Below are 21,433 nucleotides of genomic sequence, written 5' to 3'. Positions count from 1 at the left end.
ATTATTACGGCTAATTTCTACTATTAACCTTTTTAGCTAGTGCCGTTATAAAGTAGCTTACCTATCCCGAATTATATAATAATTTTCGTATTAAAATTATTATATTATATTAAGCGCATACTTAGAGTATATTATGCGTATTATATAATTAAAAAGTATACCGTATTATATAATTTTTTTTAAAAGCGTAATCCTATTAAGGTCGATCTTTTGCGCCTATAAAGCCGGAAAAAAACCACTATCTAAGGCCTAAAAAAGAAAGAGTATTTTAATAAACCTAAATACTAGGTTCGTAAGTATTTAGGATATATAAAAGGCTTAGGAGGACTTTAATAACCGTTTAGTTAGTCCTAATCGACTCATAAGGGTCGAATTACTTAATAATAATTTTAATTATATTATTATAGTAGTAGAAGGTAGTTAATTAATTAACTATAGTTAATACCGATATTTTAAGACTATGTTATTGGGGTGGGCCAAAAGGGGGGGTAGGCTAAAAGTGGGTAGTTTGACTTAAATTCCCAACGAGACAAAGCGGATTTATATATACATTTTGAATGGAAGTCAATTCTACTGAACCGTGAAGATAAATAATCCAACCACCACCGGCGAAAGGCTCATCTCGCGTACAAGCAACTCCCAAACTCCCTCTGTCTAGAATGGTATCTCTTAGCCCAACCGCTATACAAATATGTACAAAATGAAAAAAGAATTTAAGTTTCAGAAATGCCAAAGGTTGGCTAAAACAACGCTGTTGCCGAGCTGAAAAGCCGCCACATTTGATGACGGCGTTTCAGCCCAGGTAGAATGTATAAATGTGTGTGTGTGGGGCAACGCCGGACCCTCAAACTATTGCCCAAGATGCGGCCAAGATCAACACGAGCGCCGAGGACTTGGTGACAAGGCCGCCGAGCAACTTGGCACCCGCATCGCTGGTCTTGACCGCATTGCAAGATAACGCTGAAAGCTTTCCCTCGGGGTCAGGCCAGGTCCCGTTCTGGCAATTTGCACGAGTGAGCATCGCCGCCTTGACCTGCGTCTCTAGAGCCGCGTCCATCTTGATTTCACAGGCCTCAGAAGTGGGCTCCTTGTCCGATACCACGGGGCAGATATCGCCATAGTCATGGCTGTTGCCTGTAATTTGGAAACTACCGACAAAGTCGGGACAGGAAGTCGTGTCGACAAGAGAGGGGATCTGTCCGTTGGGATCAGTTGTGAAGAAGGCGGTGCCGTTGTACGAGACGTCGTAGACTTTTGATGACGGGCCCTCGCCAGTGACGTTCTTTGGACAAGCGCTGAACATGGTCGCCGTGTATCGTAGGCGAAACTCCCGCTGCGTCGCGTTGACCAGGTCTCTCCGGGAAGTGTCGATGATGGTATACGTGTCAGCGGTTTTGTTCTTGGCCTCGGTTTGCCAGACGCCCGAACTGAAGAGCTGCCCTGTGTCCGCATCGTTGATATCGGTGTACCCCGTGAGATCCCACTTCACCCAAAAGTTGTAAAAGTTCTTTTCGTCGGACTCTGGCCAGAGCTTCGAGGCGTTTTGAACGGTGAAGACGAAGGGAAAAGGCCAGACGGGCTTGTAGGTGCTGCCATTGCGCGGGAAGATAAGGTCAACTTCGACGGAGGTCGTGGGCGTCGTTGTTATCGTCGCCGCAGAGCTGAAACCCGTTAAAAACGTCAGCAGCTGCAGCGAGCGGCTGAGTGAGACGTGCATGGCCAATTCTTTTGATGTGTGATGTGATTTGTCTTTCAGCTTTCAAAGAAAAAGTGACATGCCGTTGGGGGAACACAAGTTCAGATAAGGGACCCAAAAACGCGGGAATGTCGTCCTTCGGGAAGTAAATATAGATCGTCCAGGCACCCCGAGTTGCCCAAGGGGGCTGATCGTCATTTACATGACATGTCACCACCGGGCTGCGGCACGGCCGCACCGGGGGTGGAAACTGGGGCCAGGGTTACCCGGGATGGGTTGCTGAAGTTTACGAAGCCAACCTTTCCGATTTTCCGTGTCAAGAAAACTTAATTGAGAAGCGGAGTGATTATGAGTGGACAAGACCGCCGTGTTTGCGGGTTTTCGAACAAAGATCCAATTTCAAACTAGAGACTCGGCGAAGAGCCTCTGGCGCCATCAGCTAAAGCCCAAAGTACCTAGTTTAGTGTTAAATAACTCGTTTTTGGCTTTTTTATCGCAAAGCTTGGTCACGATATCAAGAGAGTGAGTAAGGCAGAGCTTTTTTATTGGTTGCGATTGCATCACCAGTAAGCCTACGCAGGGGTCGCAAGCCACGCGTAGTTAGCGTGTAAGTCGGTGCTCGTATCGGGCGTTCGATATGTCCATCTTACCCTTGACGGTTCGTTCCTTTTGCCTATCCGTCATTTGTCTAAAGCTGATCCCGCGAATCCTTCACTCCGTTGACAGCCTTCACAATAGTGACAATACTGAAGTTGATCCTTCAATTATCGCTAGCGCCAAGGCGTACATGGTCTAGTGCTGACCCTACCAAGCAACACGGCCACACTTGATGTGGCCAAGATACGGGACTTTGGCTCGTGTGCCTGACGGTTTGGCGGAATTCCATTGCCAGCCTAGAGGAAAAGAAATCACAAAGTGTCGAATACCAGATTACGTCAACAACGAAGGATTTTTGGTTTGAGATTAACAAAATGAATTGAGTTCAGCTACAGGCATTGTGCCTGAATGCGGCTCTACAAAGCCCCGCGAGCAATCTTCTCGCTTTTCTCGCTTTTCCCAAAGACCCACAGCTCGAAAAGATAACTCGACCGCCCACAAGGCTACTTCCTCCAGATTTGAAGAAAACATACAAACAAAGAAAGCTAAAAAGGCTTCGACGAAGGTTCTGCAACGGCGCGACAACAATGTCTCACGTCTACAGGAATTAAGCGGCATCTGGAGCCGGAATGCCCCACACAAACGACAGTGCGCTGCCCACAACGTGGGTTCCGTCAGACCACGCGAGTCTGCCCCAGGAAGTAGCGTCGGCGGTGGGCGGGGAGCTCATCGTGACGGTGAGCTCGAACGTCTTCTTCTCTCCAGCCGCCTCAAAAGTGAGAGTCTCGGGCGTCACAAAGGCCTTGGCCAAGTCAGCGTCGTTGAGAGAAATGTCGGCCTTGTACGTGCCGGCACCTCCGACGTTGGTCACGGTGCGCTTGAAGGTGGCGGTGTAGGATCCGCCCGAGGCAGCTGCGCTATCATAAAGAGCAGAAAAGGAGGGGTAGTTGAGGTCGTAGACGCTGTAGGTCTGGTTGGATGCGCAGGTGAAGTTGCTTCTGGTGATAGCGGTCGTGAAGGCGACGGTCGAGTTGACGGCGCAGAGCCAAGGGAGGTAGTCGGTGGGCGCGATGTCGTAAACGAGACCCGGGTTCAGGGCGGCGACGGGGTCCACGTGGCCGTTTCCGTAGAGGAAAGGGGTCGCGGCCTTGGAGTCGGAGGAGTCCAGGAGAGGGGTCTTGGCACCCTTGGTGTTGGTGTAGGCGGTTGTCATCATGGCTGAGCGGATGGCGGCCGGGCTCCATTCCGGACGGCGGGCCATGATCCAGGTTGCCAGACCGCTCAGGTGAGGGCACGACATGCTCGTACCCGAGATGACGTTCTGGTCGACTTTGCGGGTATCAATGTCAAGACCGGTAGGTCCAGTGCCGGCCCAGGCTGCCAGGATGGAAACACCAGGTCCCTGTCATTGTGTTAGTCTATTGACAATCATACACAGCCTCCCTCACAACTTGACGTTGTTGCTCGTAACGTACCGTGATATCCGGCTTCAGGAGCTGCGGGACGATGTAGTTCGGGCCGCGCGAGCTGAAAGCCGCCATAAGCGGAGCCGGGACTCCGAGTCTAGTGCCCTCAAAGTCCAAAATAGCCGTGCCGTTACCGGTCTTTGCGTAGGCCTCCACCTCGGCTCCATCTGAGGCAGTAAGGTGCAGGGCAGGCAGGATATGGGCGTCGGCAATCAGCTCGTCACCGTTAGCGGGTGCATTCACGAGGACCATACCGCGACCACCGGCAGCCTTGACGACGCCACCCTTCTCGGTTCTGCCGTTGTTTCCGCGCACGCAGACGACGACCTTGCCAGCAACCTTGGCGGGGTCAAGGCTGTCTGCCAGGCATAGGTTGGCGTTGGTGACGTTACCCTTGCCCGCCTGGCTTGCGTGGACGAGGGGAAGTACCTCGCCAGCCTGGAGAGGCGTGATATCCGTGACGGAACCATTGCTGTAGAGAGAGAAGCCGGTGTAGTTCTTGCCGTTGCCGAGGGTAACATGAGCAGGGAAGTCACGGTCAAGCGTGCTTGCGGCGACGGTCAGAGCCCAAGGGGCCTACCAGAGTGTTAACAAACCACACCAATGGAGTGAAGCGAGAAAGGAGAATGGAAGCGCGAGAGATACTTACAAGGTTGGCAACAGTGCCTGCTCCCGGACCAGAGTTACCGGCAGACATGGCGACGAAGATACCCTTCTGGACGGCAGCAAACGCACCGAGTGCTGAACCATCATCCTCGCTGAAGGAGGGCTGATCGGGGCCAAGAGAAAGAGACATGACGTTGACGCCATCCTCAATGGCCTTATCCATGGCCGCGAGGATGTCAGAGTTGAAGCAGCCCTCCTTCCAGCAGACCTTGTACATGGCGACACGGGCGAACTCGGCCATACCTCGAGCTGTACCGGAGGCCTGACCGAAAAGGCTAGCGTTCGGTACGGCGGCTCCGGCTGAGGTGGACGAAGTGTGCGTACCATGTCCGTCGTCGTCTCGGGGGGATTGGTACTCTCCGGTCCAGTTGAAGGAGCCCGTGTCGTTGGTGACGGCGGCGACGTATCCCTTGTAAAAGGCCCTCGCGCCAACGAGCTTCTTGTTGCAACTGGTGGCCGGGAAGTCCTCGCTGATCTCACACTCGCCCTTCCAGTTGGCAGGGATGGGCGGCATGCCGTCATCCTTGTAGCTGGGGTTCTCGGGCCAGACGCCCGTATCGAAGATGCCGACGATGAGGTTGGACTCTGGGTTGGTGCCGTTGTAGTCGTCTCTCTCGTCCAGGTAGTTGCCGACGTCGAGCCCGCGCCCAAGGAGCGAGGCATCGTCGATGCCTAGAAAGTTCGGGGTTCTGCTGGTGTGAAGGCGGCAGGCCTTGTCAAGAGTGACAGACAGGACGTCGTCCCGGTCTCTCAGGGCGTCAGCTTGGCCATCTGTGATCTTGGCGGCGTATCCGTTGACCGTGTTCTCATAGTGGTAGAGCACGTTGGCAGGATCGGCGGAAACGGAGATGAGGGAAGAGTCGAACAGATCTCTGCGTCGGAGACCGGAGGCCCCGGTGTGCTTCATCTGGACGATATACGTCTTGCGAAGCTCAGCACCATAGGCGGCCCCCGCGAAGAGGGTGCCCAAGAGGAGGGTGAGAGAAGTCTTTGCCATTGCTGCGGTATTGTCAACTCAATCTGGAGTTGAGTCCTTGGCGTATGGAGGAGATCTTGACGCTGGAGACAGGACGTCGTTGCATTCCACATGCCAACCGAACAGCTCTATATACTCCAATGTGACATAGCTCCCACGGACGGTGAATTACTTCCCCATGTCAGGGGCGGAATGAACAAGACCGTGGCACCACATCGGCGGGATCTAGCCCTTGAGGGTCTCGCAATCTGCACCAGTAAACTTCTCGTACCTGACGATCTCGCAAATAAGCGAAGCCGACATGCAGTGACCAGTCCCAGGAACACTGTTCGTCTGCACGTGTATCCGTTAGCGACCTACCCTTTGCGACCTAAGGGCCGGGATAAGAAAGCTTGAGATAATATAACCCAGGGGTTTATTATTGTTCTGATTGGCTAGAGACTCCGCAACTTGCGGCAGTCTACCAACACTCAAATAGAGTGCCAGGCAACCTTAATCCTAGGAACTAATGTTCGTCCGACGTTGCCGACTGTTGAAGATTTGCGCTAATCAACCAAGAAAGTTTAGCATAACGTTGCCCACCCCGGCTGGGAAATTGCCATGTAGCATCCCGCAGAAACCGGTCCATTGTCACACCCGAATCTCGGTGCTTGGTACAAGACCGCAGAGCTCCAGGTGGTAGGACGGGCGCTGCAGCCTGGAGTCAATGCAAAGGTTCCGTCGGCATACGTGATTTCTAGATGCGGGGGAGTCCTTTTACTTCACGATCGATCCAACGACGAGCGGAATTTCACTAGCGGCGGTTATTCTGTCGTGTTTTTGGTTATTTTAACACACAAGTCCACTCAGTAAAGTTCAGGTCAACTTCTTCCGGTAGCTTTTCGCTAACCAAATGCCATCATATCTGATAAATTGAAAAGTGCTCAGTCTCACTGGCCTTCCTCTTCTGGCATTACGTTTTTGATGACTGTCGGAACGATTACTGATTGGTCGCAAATGGCAATTATCATGCGGCTCTGCCGGCGCCGAAGACCTACGACGGGGCCGCCATTCAATGAAGCTATCTTGAATTGGTAAAATCATCGTTACGCTGGACGATAGCCTTTCAAAACCTCAGTAGCTGCACAAGTGTATCGGGTTCAGTACATCCAGTGTCTAAATGTGTACTCAAGTATTTACTTCTATCAACAGCTCTTGTCACAACCAATCTAATTTACATACATCAAAGGGTCCGAGGCGGTTTAGGCGCCCCAGTCTTAACGGGCTGTGCGAGAGGAGCACCAGATTGTGCCTTGGCCATGGGGCAGAATTTCTTCTTGATGGCACCGGCATCACCGTTGGCGTCCAATGTACCCAGCATGCCCGCGAGCTCGCCCATTCGCTGAGCGATGGAAACGAACATACCAGCTGCGGCAATGTTAGTTCATATTTTGAGCTATGGGAAAGTAAGTGGATGACCGACCTTCAGCGTGCCACAGATAATGGCAATGGAACGCCCAAACACCCGGATTGTCTGCTGTTATGCGGATTACCAGGTGTGAGTATCCTGGGATTGTGATCGTGTCACGGCGCATTGGGTTGTCAAAGTTCCATGTAGTCTTGCTGGCTCCGAAAAGGCCATTGCCCCAACCAATGACTTGGAAGTTCTGGCCTGTCTATAGATTAGCACGTTGGCGGAGAGTAGAGGGAAGTTTGTAAGTAAGTACCACTAAATAAACGGTCAGTCATAGGTTCAGAGTGGATGGTCGTGAAGCAACTTACTGCAAATGCCAAGGATGAACCATCATAGCGTCTGAGTTGACTACGATTTGTGCAGCTTTATCGTCTCGGGACACCAAGACGAACTGATCCTTTCCGAAGTCTAGTTTCGGCTGCGGCGAGTTCAGGTTCTCTGGTGTGATGTCCTGCTGCATGACCTTCCATAGCGAGGCATCGTCGGTCAAAGGTGTATACAGAGTCTAATCACTGTCAGCAGGGTATTATTCAGCAGAACAGCCAAGAGGTTCTTTCAACTCACATCATTGACGTGTGTACGAACGACATCGTTGACGCGCTCCTGCTTGAACGTGAAATAATGGTAATTCCTGTCGCCAACGTCGTAGGCCGGCCTGCTTCTGACAGGCTTTGGAAGGTTGTGTGGCAAATCCTCGCACCTGTCTCCCCATGGCTCCTTGCCTACGCCGGGGTTCGAGTTGGCGTTAAGATCCCACGCCTTGCCAATCGGCGGGACGCCAAGATCCGTCTCGTCATACGATAGGATGGCGGTGGCCCCAAAAGGTGTGCCGTGCATCATGCCCGCCTTATGGTTCTTGTGGGACATGTGGAAGCACCGCACCGCGGCGTCGGCACGAATCAGGTAGTTTCCGGCAGTCTGGTTGGCGTGGACGAGGACGGAGTAGCGTTGACCGGGATTCATATACACACGGGATGTGGCGATTGGAGCGACCTCGACGCCGTCAATCTCGACGATTTGCAGAGGGTGGTCGTCAATCGTAACAAAGATGGGGGTCGATGTGCCGTGGTTGATGAGACGCAAACGAGCTGTTGAGCCACTCTTGACCCGTGTATTGAAGAGGGAACCCCATGTGCACTTGGAGGGAGGCGCACCATCTCTCGGGGTGTTATGGCTTCCCATGTTCTCCATGTTGTGGCCGCTATGGTCCTCGCCTGACTTGGCCTTGTTTGAATCATGGCCTTCAATGCTGGAGCAGTTGAATGTGTTCTTGCCATTGATGATGACATTGTCAGGAGGAGGCTCTCTACCGGGCTTCTTAGGGGCCCAAGGTGGATTGGCGCTTAGGTACTGGGTGAGGAGCTAGAAACCTGTGAGAACCGAATGAGAGTGATAGAGGCCGAGTCAACTCACAGTGCCTCCATACTCATGAAAGAGATCTCCGACCATCACAATCTTGTCATCATCCACAGGGGGTATCTTTTCATCCGGATCGTGGATGATCTACATTGTAGAAGAGCATGTTAGTATCGTCAAGCGCTCACAGGCCTAGGCTTCACCAGCGATGTCTCATGAAGTAGTATGAGAGAAACCTTACCAATGGCCCAAAGAGTCCGTCAGTGACTTGGACTGAAACATGAGCGTGCCACCAGAACGTGCCCCGCTGGTCGGTGACATTGAATTCGTAAGTGAAGCTCTCGCCGGCAGGAATGGCACACTGGCTGACGCCAAAGACACCGTCCATCCAGACCGACTTTCTCTGGTCAATGCCGTGCCAGTGAATCGTGGTACTCTCCTTCAACATCTGGTTGTGCACCGTGACACGGATGGTGTCTCCCGTGTTTGCCTCAATGAGAGGGCCGGGAGATTGTCCGTTGACGAGGATCATTGACTTCTCAAAGCCATCGGGCGAGTGCTGCTGCCGCGTGATGTTGAACACATACTCCCGCATCGACGTCGCATTCGACACCTGGAATCCTGTCTGCAGATTAAACTGCTGATCAGGCGTCAAATTCACTTGCGGTGTTTGCGTAGGGACAAGAGACGAAGTCGTTGTTGGCGTTATCGTCGTCGTGAGTTCCGGCACTGGGTCCGCCGGTGGTGGTGGTGGCGGCGGCGGCGGCGGGGGGCTTTCTTCATGATTATCCTCATCGTGGGCCGGTTCGGCCGGCCGGTCCTTGGTCTGTACATTGAAGAATTGGGCGAAAATGAAAGGAATGAGTGTCAGGATAGACACGCAAGTGAGTACCATGATCCATCGAAACGTCTTCTTGTGGCCCGCATAGCGTCGGTAGTGGCCCTTCTCGCTGTAGTCGGCTGAGTCGGGAAGCAGGCGATCCTCCACGTCAGTCTCCGACGACGATCTGACGCCTAGCATGGGGTCTTGCTCGTCGCGCGTCCCGTCCCGCGGGACCAGGCCGGAGCTCATGGTTGCTGCGCTAATGAGGGAGGGTATACAAATATGACGGCTCAAAAAATATACACAACGAACCTGGGTTCGCTATCAGAAAGAGAGAAAATAATCAGACCCAACAGCAAGACAGACACCCCGGGTTTCTAGCAATTGATGTTCGCCATACAACCTTCGCTGCGTGGGTTGATAAGAAACACGAGAAAACGAAGAACCACGTGGTAAAAGGGGCAAACGGCTAGGATAAAGGAAAAAGCCACCACTAAGATGCAACGGGGATCCTCTCTTTTTGCTTGTATCCGGTCGGCGAGATATTCGGCGAAACGGGGTGATGGACTCCTGGATATATCATCCGTGAAAAGACAAGAGATAGGCCCCGGCGCTTAGCAGCTCGGTAATTGCAACTCTTCTTTAGCTCTTCCGGACCTCTGGAAATTTTCCTATGGAAATTTTGACGCTATGAAACGCGAAACTGCGATCCAAACTATGCGGAAACTTTCAGCCAATTGGACATTTACAAACCTTCCAACCACAGTTCGTTGATCGACTTGCGTCGCCTTGTCAGACAAGTGGTGTTTTCATGTGCATTCCCAATCAAGCTATCTTCCAATCTCTTAAGCGACACTCCGCCTCTCTACGAAGACTTTCCAGTTGAGAATATGCGTCTAATAGAGGGGAGGTTTCGAGGTGCCAAGTTTCCGGTGGGTTCAGGGGCCCGTGTTCGGGAAAGTCTGACCACTATCGTTCGCTAAACAGCCTCTCAATACGACGCCCAGAATCATCCCGTCTTGAGTTCCGGTGCATCGGAATAGGTGTTTCAATTACACGGTGTTCGCCTGCTGGCCCTTCCTTCAAGACCTACTGTCACGGTAATGTGAATCACAAGAAATCTTCGATCGCACTCCAAGTCTGGGATAGACTTTCTCTGTATGACCAAGAAGTATCAGGGTGTGACCCCCGCAGCTTCAATCGTCTCCCCGGCGATGGTCCCCTGATTGACAGGAGTGATCGGCGAACTGCTGTCCACTGTGTATGCCGGGATTGAATCGCTTGTTACTGGTTTAAGTGCATAAAATCCAGCCAAGCCAGGGGCCTGCCAACTTGAGCTATGTTCTTAACTATCATCTGGCACACCCCAGAATTGATGGGTAACGGGCAATCGACACAGACTCTTTACATCGAACTTATTGGGTTCGATACATCCGTACTCATGAGATAGGGTGTTAAAAAGGCTTGGAACAGCGAAGGTCTAAGTGGGCCTCATGATACCATCTACTCCAGCACTGCTCTCTCACTATTTAATTTCGCTCCTCTACCAAGTCGGGGCCAAAAGAGAACACATGGAAGCTGATGTTGCAGAAGCCCATCACCCCACATCACTTACTAGGTACCTAGACTGACTGATTGTTGTGTGAGAATGCACCAAGTTAAACCGATATGGCAACTGTTGTCAACTCCTAATTTATACTTACCAACTAGGGTACTGTTCAGTCGCTACACGACCAAAATGTTGCCTTACTGAGAAGCTGATTGTTGAGCACAAGGGTTCAATTGACAGCCTGTACCTGAGAAACATGACCAAGAAACCCCCCTCAGGCCTGCAGTCCTGTGCTTGTTGGACAATGCCAAAGGAACTTTCGTATAGACCTCGGCCCTCACCAAATTCTGGACGGATTCTTCAGAGGGTGTTGCATCGGCCGTAATGCCTAACATGGACTTAGTTGGTTGACATGGATACACTCGTCACAGTCGTTGGAGTAGGACCGGACGCAGAACATCAATTGAGCATGGTCCGTCTTCCGATCCCCACGGTCCAAAAGGGAATTCGCCAACCATCATCCACGGGCCCGTACGGAATGAAACGTCGCTAAGGAGGGGCAAGTGGGAGACCGAACGCTCAACAAGTCCGCTCCACGTTCCCGCAGGATCCTCCGCAGTTCGCGACGACTTGTCGATCACTCATGAGGTTTCTATCAAGGGCAACGGCAACCAACTCCGCAATGTGGCCATGAGTAATGTTCCTTATATATATATATATAAGTCCGTTCTCGCTCATGCGCCTCTTTAGATCGCACACTCTCAAACTAGTTCACTTGACTTTTCGGACTTTCTTGACGATACCCGACGCACCCTACTTATCAACATCGAAATCAGTAATATCATAATACGAAAATGGCCGAGACACACGGAACATGCGAGGCCAAGTTCCAGGGCGTTCGCGATAAGTTCAGTGAACTCTTGGGATCTGGAGTCGAGCTCGGTGCATGTCTCACTGTCACCATCGACGGCGAGGACGTCGTTAACTTGTGGGGAGGTTACGCTGACGCCAATCGCACCCGCCCCTGGAAGGAGGACACCATCGTAAACGTTTTCTCCACAACAAAAACCATTTGCGCGCTCGCAGGCCTCATTCTCATCAACGAGGGCGAGATTTCGCCCTATGACAAAGTCTCAAAATACTGGCCCGAGTTCGCAGCCAACGGCAAGGAGAATGTCGAGGTCCGCCATCTTCTGTCCCACAGCTCGGGTGTGGCGGCGTTCGAAGACCCCATTACCCTCCAAGAGATGTCCGACTCATATGAGGAGGTCATTTCCAGGCTCGAAAAGCAGCCGGCCCGCTGGGAGCCCGGAACGAAGTCTGGATATCACGCCTGGACCTACGGCTACTTGATCGGAGAGCTGGTGCGCCGAAAGACGGGACTGACTCTCACGGAGTTCGTCTCTCAAAGGATCGCAGGGCCCCTTGGTGCCGATATGCAAATCGGAGCAAAGGAGAAAGATTGGCCTCGCGTTGCAGAGCTGATTCCCCCGCCGGCCCCTCCAGCCCACATTATGCCTGAACAAGACGAGGACCCCGACTCTCTGAAGCACAAGATGCTCCATCCGTTCCCGGATCCTAGCTTCGCAAACACTGAGCCGTGGAAGAAGGCTGAGATTGCCGCAGCAAACGGCCACGGCAACAGCAAGGCTTTGGCAACGATTTGGTCCAGGTACCTTACGATTGGTGATGAGAGCAAGAGACTTTTGTCTCAGAAGACGATCGACCTTATCTACAACGAGCAGACGTACGGTCCCGATCTGTGCATGGGATTCCCCGTTCGCTACGGAATCGGCATGGGTCTCAGGGGCAATGGCAACACGCCGGTGGACTCTTGGTTCCCGGAAGGGAAGATCTGCTTCTGGGGCGGCTGGGGTGGATCGATGCTCATCAATGATCTTGATCGTCGAATCACCATTGCCTACGCGATGAACAAGATGTCGCTTGGTTCTGCAGGCAACGAGGCTGTTTATGCCTACGTTGCTGAGATTTACAAGGCACTGGCCGTTCCCGTAGGAACTCCTAACGCTCAGGCCTAAAGGCTTTTGTGTTGCGTTTGGATAGGGGTGATTCGTGAATAACATCGTCATCCATAGTCGCAGTAGCTGAGGAAACTCGCTATATTAGACACTAAACGCAAATGGCTCATTCATGGCCATGGGTTCAATGCATTGAACTCTGCCTAAAAGTGGTCTCGAAAGCGACTGAACGTCAAAATACCAATTTACAACAATTTGCATACGAATGCTGTTGGAAGCTAGCTACTGAAGACTATAATTTTGGGAAAGTGTGAGTTTTAAACTCTAGTCGCGCTGTTGCAACACCAATTTTTAAACTGAACTTCGCTAATGAACAACTTTTTAGATCGATCTGCTCCCTCATGGCATCGCTCTGATTTCAGTATTGGCAATTACATCATTCCATTCAACAGCTGAAGTCTACTTGTTACCCCGACTCACTTTGTGATCCGAAAAGCCCCATGCCTGATTCCACTGCCTGTAGCTGTCTTGTGTAACTACCCAAGTGAATGTTAAGTTACTTAGGTACGGCACATAGACTTCGTACATTGCATTGCCTTTTAGTTGTTTAAACAGGATAAAGGGGTATACTTACTTCAAGGTTGAGTTTTGTCGTTAGCTCGACCAATCTGTGTTCTTTCTCGATATCCTCGGCAAAACGAGCAACTCCGGCCCACGGGTACATGTCTCGAACCGGATGAATTGCTTCGTAGCGAGGCACACCGACTGACTAGTTGTCGACATGCTCCCATGCCAAAATTGCACGAACATATCTGGGGTCCGGACCCCGGACCCCTGTGGGGTAGGGCTGGCCGTATCTGTGATATCCCAGCGGTTCGTTGCCAAAGATATTTGCTGGGCACTAAGTGCTGTGGCAATGCTACATGCCTGCATTACTGCTTATTTCATTGCATATCTAGGGCGAAAAAACCCACCACTGCATGTCAAAATGGAAGCAATGTCACCAATGGCCCGTAGACTCGGCCCCGGGGTTCTCTTCTGACCCTTGGCTGCATTAGCAAATTCATCGTGGGCAGTCATGTCGGACTCGCACATATCTTTACGGGTGTCCGCGTCTCACTGCACTTTCCTTTCTCCTCTCTCTGCTGTTTAGCCAGGCAGGATTTTCGCTCATTTACTTGTCAAGTTCCTTGATCGCATCGATCGCCAATTTTCAATATGCGCCTTTTGGATCTGGGCCTTCTTGCCCTGCATGCCAGCGCGCTCAGTTTGGCTAGTCCCGTTTCCCGCTCAGCAGAGTCCGACATAGATCTTGTGACTACCGAGAGGCTCCAACAGCTTGCGAGCTTAGCCCAGACTGCCTTTGACAAGACAAAGTCAGAGGTCGAGGGCAGTGAAACGAAAAAGCGCAGCAGCGCATGCTCTTGGCATGATGTTCGTGTCCGGAGAGAGTGGTATGTTTTTGCCTGCCATCGTCAAAGAATTGTCCCTGTAGTTCGTTATGCTTACATTGCGATTTCTTAGGGGCACGCTGAGCAAATCTGAGAAGCTTGACTACATCAATGCTGTCAAGTGTCTTCAGTCCAGGCCGGCCCGCACACCCGCTTCACAGTCTTCTGGGGCTAAGACTAGGTTCGATGACTTTGTCGCAACTCACATCAACCAAACTCTCACCATACACTATACTGTCTGTTTTATGAGATGACAAAATGTTGATTAGATAACTGACCGTAGCAGGGTAACTTCCTATCATGGCATCGATATTTCACATGGCAGTATGAGGAGGCTCTGCGCAACGAGTGTGGCTACAAGGGCACTCAACCCGTGAGTATCTCAACTCATGGTTGCGTCAGTGTTCTTACTAACCTAATACAATAGTACTGGGACTGGTCCAAGACCGCGATCACAGGCTTGGAGACCTCTCCAATCTTCGACGGGAGCGAGACCTCCATGTCTGGAAATGGTGATTTCGTCCCAGGACGAGAGCCCATCCGTCTCGGTGGCCAGAATGGTCTTCCGATCATCGAACTTCCAGTCGGTACAGGCGGAGGCTGCGTAAACTCTGGGCCCTTCAAGAATATGACAGTCAACCTTGGCCCCGCTGCCCTTGACCTGCCCGGTGGTATCTCCGAGGCTAATCCTAACGGGCCCTTGACGTATAACCCCCGCTGTTTAAAGCGCGATTTGACAACTGAGGTTAACCTCTTGTTCGCCAACGTGACTGCTGTGCTGTCGAACATTCTTCAGCCTCAGAATGTGTACGACTTCCAGATGCAGATGCAGGGTGTGCCAGGCTCTGGCAACATTGGTAAGCTTGATAAACTTCGATAGAAATTCAATGCAGGCAGAAAAAATACTGACGAGAGTTTCTCGATAGGTATCCACGGTGGTGGTCATTACTCCCTTGGAGGAGATCCCGGAAGAGGTCAGACACACGAAATTCCAGCAGGCTGAGCGGTGCTAACTTGTGACTGTAATGAGTAGACGTTTTCACTTCCCCAGGAGATCCTGTTTTCTATCTCCACCATTCGATGATTGATCGAGTATGGTGGATGTGGCAGATGCTTTCACCGCAGGTGCGTCAATATGGCGCCACTGCTCTCAGCGGAACCAACACATTCCTGGACCAACCCCCCAGTGCCAACACAACCATGGATGATGTGCTCCAGTATGGCTGGGTTGGGGAGTCTCTCAAGATTCGGGACGCCTTGAGCACCGTTGCAGGTCCGTTCTGCTATGTGTACCTATGAATGGAAGTTCCAAAACAGGGAGGATTACTTCACATATTTGTGTACGGATAAAGGCAACCGTGGCTTCGAGATCAGTTTGGTTTCGCTTCTCCTACGTATCGTATATCTCAAAGGATGACGTTAAGATGAATCGCCGATCGTCATGGAGGCAGTACTTCACCACCAACTCGCAAAGCCGCGCCGGCCTGTCTCCGGTGCGGAGTCGAGCAGATCTTCCGAAGGCCGCAATCCGAAGAGGACCCCTACTCCGGGGACACTCCGGGGAATCGACCCGTAGTCCAGCCGATTGACCTTACTAGATCACTCAAATTAGCCCTGCGCGGCTAGCCGATGTCTTTCTAAATATGCATGGCGTTCCAGATGATGACGCGAATATGCTCAATGCGGATAGTGTCGCCGCGGTTAGCACGGCACAGCTTGCATCAGGATTGAGGCGCCAAACCTAGCGCCATGTACACGTGGAAGCTCTCTCGGGGGGATACGTCTTGGCAAATGCTTGATTCACCCGACTGAGAACTTGGTACGCAGAACGCTTGAACGTCTCTGAGAGCACGTCTTACCGTGTTTGAGGCGCCAGAATCTCTCTTTCCAGGACGATGGTTACTTTCTCCCAAAGATGGTGTATCGCTAGGCGCAGCCACCTCGAAACTCAGACACATTAGGACGAATTTGGGTTAGCAAACGTCAAAGTACTTAAAAGAAGCGTTTGCCAAACCAGAGATTACAGAGATATCTAAGCATCTCGCCATATTTATTAGGCCAAATAAGTCAAGTCGGTTCCTGGATCTCACAGCATCATGCGCATCCTTATTAGCGGAGCAGGCATCGCCGGTCCAACGCTGGCTTGGTTTCTGGCCAGAACCGGTGCGCGTGTCACAGTTGTTGAGAAGTGCAAGTCGATTCCTACCTACGGCCATAACGTCGACGTCAACCACAGCGCTATCACTGTCTTGAAGAAGATGGGCCTCATTGATCAACTTCGGCGCTTCAACACAACAGAAAAAGGAACACAATTCATCGATCCGAAGGGGCGGCCCTTTGCTCCTTTTCCTGTCAAGCAAGGCTCTTCCGCAAGCCCTACCTCAGAATTTGAGATCCTACGAGGGGATTTGGCTGCAGTGTTGTACGAAGCCACGAAGACCCATCCAAACATCGAGTACCTCTTCGGCACTACCGCCAGCAAAGTCATATCCAACAACGACACCAATGTCAAAGTCGAGCTAAGCAACGGAGAAGTACAAGAGTACGACTTGTTGGTCGCAGCAGATGGCCAGTGGTCAAAGGTGCGAAAGCAAGTCTTTCCCCAGGAAAGCATCACCGTCATCGACAAGAACATGTACGTCGCCTACGCCGCTATTCCCCGCCTCCCCGAGGACAACGACTGGTGGAATATCTACCAGGCCCTGGGATCGAGGATCATCACCACTAGGCCCGACCCGCACGGCACCATACGGGCCATGTTCACGCACATGCCCTGCGACGGCGCACAGAAGACGGCATGGCAGGAGGCCGCACGAGGCGACAAGAAGCTCCAAATGGAGCTCGTGAGGCGGGAGTTCCTAGACGCCGGGTGGCAAACGCCCCGGATCATGGACGCCATGGCGCAGGCGGAAGATTACTACTTCCAGGACCTGAAGCAGATCAAGATGAAGAAGTGGTCCAGCTCCCGTGTCATCTGCCTGGGAGATGCGGCCTTTGCACCGACGCCCCTCTCGGGCATGGGAACTACACTGGCCATCATCGGAGGTTACATGCTTGCTGGCGAGCTCACCAAACTCACACCCGGAGAGCATCCTTCCAGGGCATTCGAAGCTTACGAGGCTGCGTTTCGCCCCTACGTCGAGGAGACTCAGAGCGTTCCGTGGTTCTTCCCAGGAGTCGCGCATCCGGTCACGGCATGGCAGAGGTGGTTGCTAGGAACGGTTGTGTCGACGATGTCCAGAGTTGTTGCGATGCCTTGGGTGGCTAAGAGATTCTTTGATGATACGAACAATGACGATTCGGAGTTTCCACTGCCGGCATACCCTCTTCTAGACGATGAAAAGCTAAAATGAGACAGGTTGGCGGCGGTATCCAAGAGGCGGGGCAGTGGTGCACTTGGTACTAGATGAACAATTTGGGGAGGAAACATGGTCATGGCTAGTCTTGGGCAAAGACGAATTCGTTTCGCTAAGCATATTGAAGAGTCGATTCATAGGTTTATTCATAATTTTACTTACAAATTCATTTGCAAGTTGACCTTTGTTGACAATTTTTCAGAGAAAACATTCATAGACTTGTTAGTAATTCTATGGAGTATAACTAAGAGAAAGGGAGAAAGTGAAGGTACTATGCCGACCTCACTTTACCTTATGGTGGGCAGGAGCGTTAGCTATGAGCAAGAGAATGCAAGACCACCTGCTCAAGAAATCAGTCATATTAGTTGCTTGCGAGGTTGAATCGGTGAACCACCTGTCGACCCCTTTAAGCCTTGTTTATAGAGAATCTCCCGGCGAGGCAAAAGACCGAGTCCGTATCGCATGACCTCGTTGGTATAAGATATTGCCTCTTCGGGCAATAGAATATATGAAGCAAGTTCTAAGCAAGAGGCTCATTTATTTCACAACGGCCACTTTCCGCTCTTCCTCAAATCCCCCCTCGACTTGCTCCACGTCGAGATATCAATCTTGTAAATCCACCCAATGTTCTTCCCACCATAACTGACAGGACCCTTCGTCTCCAACCCACCCAAACCCATAGATCTCATGACCGCTCTCCAGGGCTCATTCTCAAGCTCAGTCTCGACGCGTACAACACTACAGCCGAGCCCCTCGACAGCAAACTCGACTTGGCCACACAACACCTCTCTGCCGTAGCCCTTTCCCCAGTAACGCTGATCGAGGACCACCCCAAAGTCGGTAAGATACGGCGTGATAAGGCGGCGAGCCTCCCCAGTAACACCATCTTCCGCAGCATCCTCACCTCCTTCTTGCCCATCTTCATCCCGCTTCCTCCTCAGCGCAACATCACACGTTTCCCCCTCTGCAGTCTCAAAACAGTTGAACCCGCCACACCCAATCAACTCGCCCGTCTCCCGAATCGTAATCATCAAGATAGCCTTCTTCCCAGACGCGTAATCCGGTCCCCACCTCTCGATGCGGCCGCGTATGATCTCGGGAGAGATATTCGTCTGCGCACCTCCAAAAGGGTGGTTCTCGGGCGTCGAGAGGAGGCGGCAAAGAGCCTCTGCATCGTCCGCGACGGCGCTGCGGATGATGAGCCGTGGGGTTGTAATTTTGTAAGCGGCTTGAGGGAATGGGGCAGTCATTGTCGCTGGTGTTTTCCGTGGCTTGGTGCTTTTCTTGGAAAATGAAGGTATGAAAAGTTGAGGAGGCACGTTGGGGAACGTCTTAGGCGATGCAGATAATTGCTGGCCGTTTGCTAGATGGCAGCACGCTCTGCAGGTCAAATGGAAACCTCTTGTCCGTGACTGTCTGGATCAAGCGAGTTGACCTGCACTTCAGATTCACACGCGAAGAGCAAGAGGGAAGACCTGAAGGTGATTTTGATGCCCGGAAATGACTAGGATGACTATCTCAAGCCTTATTTCGAAGAGAGGAGGGGAGTCCTCTGGTCTACGTAAGTACCTTTGCTTGCACTATCAACGTTGATCGGTCTGTCAGACGTTCAATTCGGAACTTTTGTTCGCTTATCCTTCATCCCTGTCCTGGCTTTGGCCTTGATGCATGAGATGAGCCATGAGTGAGACCGGAGATAAGGAGTTGGGTTGACCTTCTTAGTGAATGCATGAGTGGTCTCCAGAGTTGATGAGTAGGATTGTCCACCAATAAGTCAAAACTCATACTATCTGTAAGTAAAATGTGGCTGACTAGGGACAAACACATCGGACAGTGATTACGGGCAAAGAAGTAGATAACCGACAAATTTCTACCATTTTATCAACTTTACACGGCTCAATATAAATTTCCGCTAACTACCAACTAAAATATCATCTCCTCTTCCGTCTTTAATGGTGAACGGTCCATCGACGTAGAAATGAGAAACAGCTTCCAAGAAAGGCCTGCTCACACAACATGAAGCTCAAACCAAGGAGGAGGAAGTATCCTGCGGGGCGGCTCGCTGCCACCCCCAGTCCACCCCACCCCCTCCACCTTGCGTAACAATTAGGCGGCGCGGCGGCGAAGGTTCCTCCTGGCCCAGCGCGTGCGGAGCACGGCATCTGGTGTCTCGTCACGCTTATTGTTGTTGCCGTTCTGCTGGTTCTGGCGGTTACCGTTGCCCTTTCCAACAGTTGCCAGAGGCAGTGCGTTGTTTCCGTTGGCATTGGCATTGGCATTGGCATTGGCATTACCGTTGTTGCCGCCGTTCTGGGCGTTGGTGTTGGCACCGCCGTTGTTGTTCTTGCCCCGGGTCCGTCCGTTGCCTCCGTTGTTGCCCGTGTTAGCATTGGTGTTTCCGGTATTAGCATTGGTGTTTCCGGCGTTGGCGTTGTTGTTGCCAGCGTTGGCATTGTTGTTGCCAGCGTTGGCGTTGTTGCCGCCGGCCGCAGCATCGCCGTTGTTGGCGTTGTTGTTGCCATTGCGGTTGCCCTTGCCCTTCTGTCTTCCGTTACCATTGCCGGCGTTGGCATTGCCATTGTTGTTGTTGTTGTTGTTGTTGTTGTTTCCGTTGTTGTTATTGTTGTTGCCAGTGTTGGCGCCGGAGCCGGCAGGGCCGGCAGCCTGCTGAGTGGCATTGTTGCCGAGGAGTTCCTTGATGGCAGTAACACCCTGATCGTCCTGAGTCTTGGCTTCCTGGTTCGACTTGACGGCGGCAGGGAGGTCGACGATGTTCTGCTGGACCTGCTTCAGGACACCGTCCAGGGTCTGGGCGGTGGGAATGTTGGCAGGGGTGTTCTGCTTGGGCTTCGTGTCCGTCTGCTGAACAGCGAAGCAGCCGCCAAAGGGACCCTTCGCGTTATCGTTGAAGCAGCGGACGGTGCAGACATCACCGGTGGAGGCTATCAGCAAGTTTGTTAGTCATCGGCAAACTTGAAACGCGGCGGAGATTCCTATGGCGACGACCATAGAGGAACATGGAGTTGACGTACCTCCTACGCAAGCCAAGTCATCTGGCATCGTGACCTTGAGCTTGATCTGTCCGCTCTGGGCTCCTGCCTCTTGCACCTGAAGCTTCGTCTGACCCGTGGCACCGTTGGCGTTGCTAGTCAAGTCAAGATCGCAGCTGTACGGTCCGGCGCCGTCCGGGCTGACTTGGGCGATGGTGACGTCGACGTTAGACCCCTTTGTGACCTTCGTGACGGTGTTATTGCCCAGCTGAGCCTCTGTGGTCTCGCCGATATCGATGTTGCCCGCGAGGATGGTTCGGCCGCACTCGTTGACGACATTGTCCACAATCTCCTTCTGGTTGATGATGTTTGCATCCGCCTTGTTTGCATCGACTGGAAGCATTTGTCAACGATGCTTCCTAGAATTTGCGCATCTCGTATCATAAAAGTGCATACCTAGAAGACCTGGACTAGCAGGGCCGTTGGGGCCTTGCGCGGCAAGAATGACACCTTGGGCCTGGGCCATCGCCAACATGGCGGCAGCGGCCAACGCTCTCATCATGGGAGAAGACATGGCTGTGAGAGGAGACAGGTGGACCGAAAAGAAAAGGTAAACACAAGCCAAAGTTGGATTAGTAGCGAAAGGAAGTTAAAAAACAATGTGTCCAGCACCGCGTTGATGGAAGGGAAAGAAACGAAAGAGGTTTGGTTATGGCCTCTCTCAAGAAAAGAACAGACCGGCTGGGAGTGTGAAAAGGAAGAGAAGGGAAGAAAAACCCAAGAAGAGATCGAACTCAAGGAAAGTGTGAGCGAGCGATCCAAACGGGAAGAGCACAGGGAATCCTGCGTTTTACCCGATGTGCGAGGCCTATTAAGTTTTATACATGCCTGCTTCCTATTTCCTCTTTTTGGTCTTACCCCCTTTGGCGATGACAAGAGGAGTTACTTCAAGGGTAGAGCTTGTTTCGACAAGGGGTCACAGACGTTGAGGATGGGAGGGTGGGCGATGGGGCTTGTTGGAAAAGATGAGAGCATGTTTGTGTAAGCGCTGCTCAGCTGGTGTTGAGCCGATGGG

At 52.0% G+C, this 21,433-nt stretch overlaps 8 protein-coding genes across 8 annotated transcripts; 3 read left to right on the top strand and 5 right to left on the bottom strand.

Annotated features, from left to right (window-relative positions):
* Window positions 1-844: 844 nt before the first annotated feature.
* Window positions 845-1,717, bottom strand: CCOS01_13855 (uncharacterized protein; the record flags this gene model as incomplete). The annotated part of the gene is made up of 1 exon (XM_060461999.1): window positions 845-1,717. One exon carries the CDS (start codon window positions 1,715-1,717, stop codon window positions 845-847), a length of 873 nt encoding a protein of 290 aa, XP_060307719.1.
* Window positions 1,718-2,900: 1,183 nt separating this feature from the next.
* On the bottom strand, window positions 2,901-5,422 carry CCOS01_13854 (PA domain-containing protein; the record flags this gene model as incomplete). Its single annotated transcript, XM_060461998.1, has 3 exons — window positions 2,901-3,695; window positions 3,769-4,335; window positions 4,409-5,422. The coding sequence occupies 3 exons, from the start codon at window positions 5,420-5,422 to the stop codon at window positions 2,901-2,903; spliced, it is 2,376 nt and encodes a 791-aa protein (XP_060307718.1).
* A 1,201-nt stretch (window positions 5,423-6,623) lies between these two features.
* CCOS01_13853 (multicopper oxidase) lies at window positions 6,624-9,282 on the bottom strand (the record flags this gene model as incomplete). Its single annotated transcript, XM_060461997.1, has 6 exons — window positions 6,624-6,808; window positions 6,864-7,047; window positions 7,183-7,359; window positions 7,419-8,216; window positions 8,268-8,357; window positions 8,452-9,282. The coding sequence occupies 6 exons, from the start codon at window positions 9,280-9,282 to the stop codon at window positions 6,624-6,626; spliced, it is 2,265 nt and encodes a 754-aa protein (XP_060307717.1).
* A 2,154-nt stretch (window positions 9,283-11,436) lies between these two features.
* CCOS01_13852 (beta-lactamase) lies at window positions 11,437-12,621 on the top strand (the record flags this gene model as incomplete). The annotated part of the gene is made up of 1 exon (XM_060461996.1): window positions 11,437-12,621. One exon carries the CDS (start codon window positions 11,437-11,439, stop codon window positions 12,619-12,621), a length of 1,185 nt encoding a protein of 394 aa, XP_060307716.1.
* Window positions 12,622-13,779: 1,158 nt separating this feature from the next.
* CCOS01_13851 (uncharacterized protein) lies at window positions 13,780-15,311 on the top strand (the record flags this gene model as incomplete). Its single annotated transcript, XM_060461995.1, has 6 exons — window positions 13,780-14,015; window positions 14,086-14,248; window positions 14,299-14,385; window positions 14,440-14,869; window positions 14,939-14,986; window positions 15,046-15,311. 6 exons carry the CDS (start codon window positions 13,780-13,782, stop codon window positions 15,309-15,311), a joined length of 1,230 nt encoding a protein of 409 aa, XP_060307715.1.
* Window positions 15,312-16,108: 797 nt separating this feature from the next.
* Window positions 16,109-17,365, top strand: CCOS01_13850 (uncharacterized protein; the record flags this gene model as incomplete). The annotated part of the gene is made up of 1 exon (XM_060461994.1): window positions 16,109-17,365. One exon carries the CDS (start codon window positions 16,109-16,111, stop codon window positions 17,363-17,365), a length of 1,257 nt encoding a protein of 418 aa, XP_060307714.1.
* A 545-nt stretch (window positions 17,366-17,910) lies between these two features.
* CCOS01_13849 (acetyltransferase) lies at window positions 17,911-18,618 on the bottom strand (the record flags this gene model as incomplete). Its single annotated transcript, XM_060461993.1, has 1 exon — window positions 17,911-18,618. One exon carries the CDS (start codon window positions 18,616-18,618, stop codon window positions 17,911-17,913), a length of 708 nt encoding a protein of 235 aa, XP_060307713.1.
* Window positions 18,619-19,474: 856 nt separating this feature from the next.
* CCOS01_13848 (GEgh16 protein) lies at window positions 19,475-20,932 on the bottom strand (the record flags this gene model as incomplete). The annotated part of the gene is made up of 3 exons (XM_060461992.1): window positions 19,475-20,310; window positions 20,401-20,751; window positions 20,815-20,932. 3 exons carry the CDS (start codon window positions 20,930-20,932, stop codon window positions 19,475-19,477), a joined length of 1,305 nt encoding a protein of 434 aa, XP_060307712.1.
* Between the last annotated feature and the right edge of the window lie 501 nt (window positions 20,933-21,433).

Source organism: Colletotrichum costaricense (genome assembly GCF_030867565.1).
Source record: "Colletotrichum costaricense strain IMI 309622 chromosome Unknown Scaffold_18.1, whole genome shotgun sequence".
In the NCBI taxonomy this organism is placed as follows: domain Eukaryota; kingdom Fungi; phylum Ascomycota; class Sordariomycetes; order Glomerellales; family Glomerellaceae; genus Colletotrichum; species Colletotrichum costaricense.
Note: the sequence above shows the minus strand (reverse complement) of the source record. Positions and strands in the feature narration are given on the sequence as shown.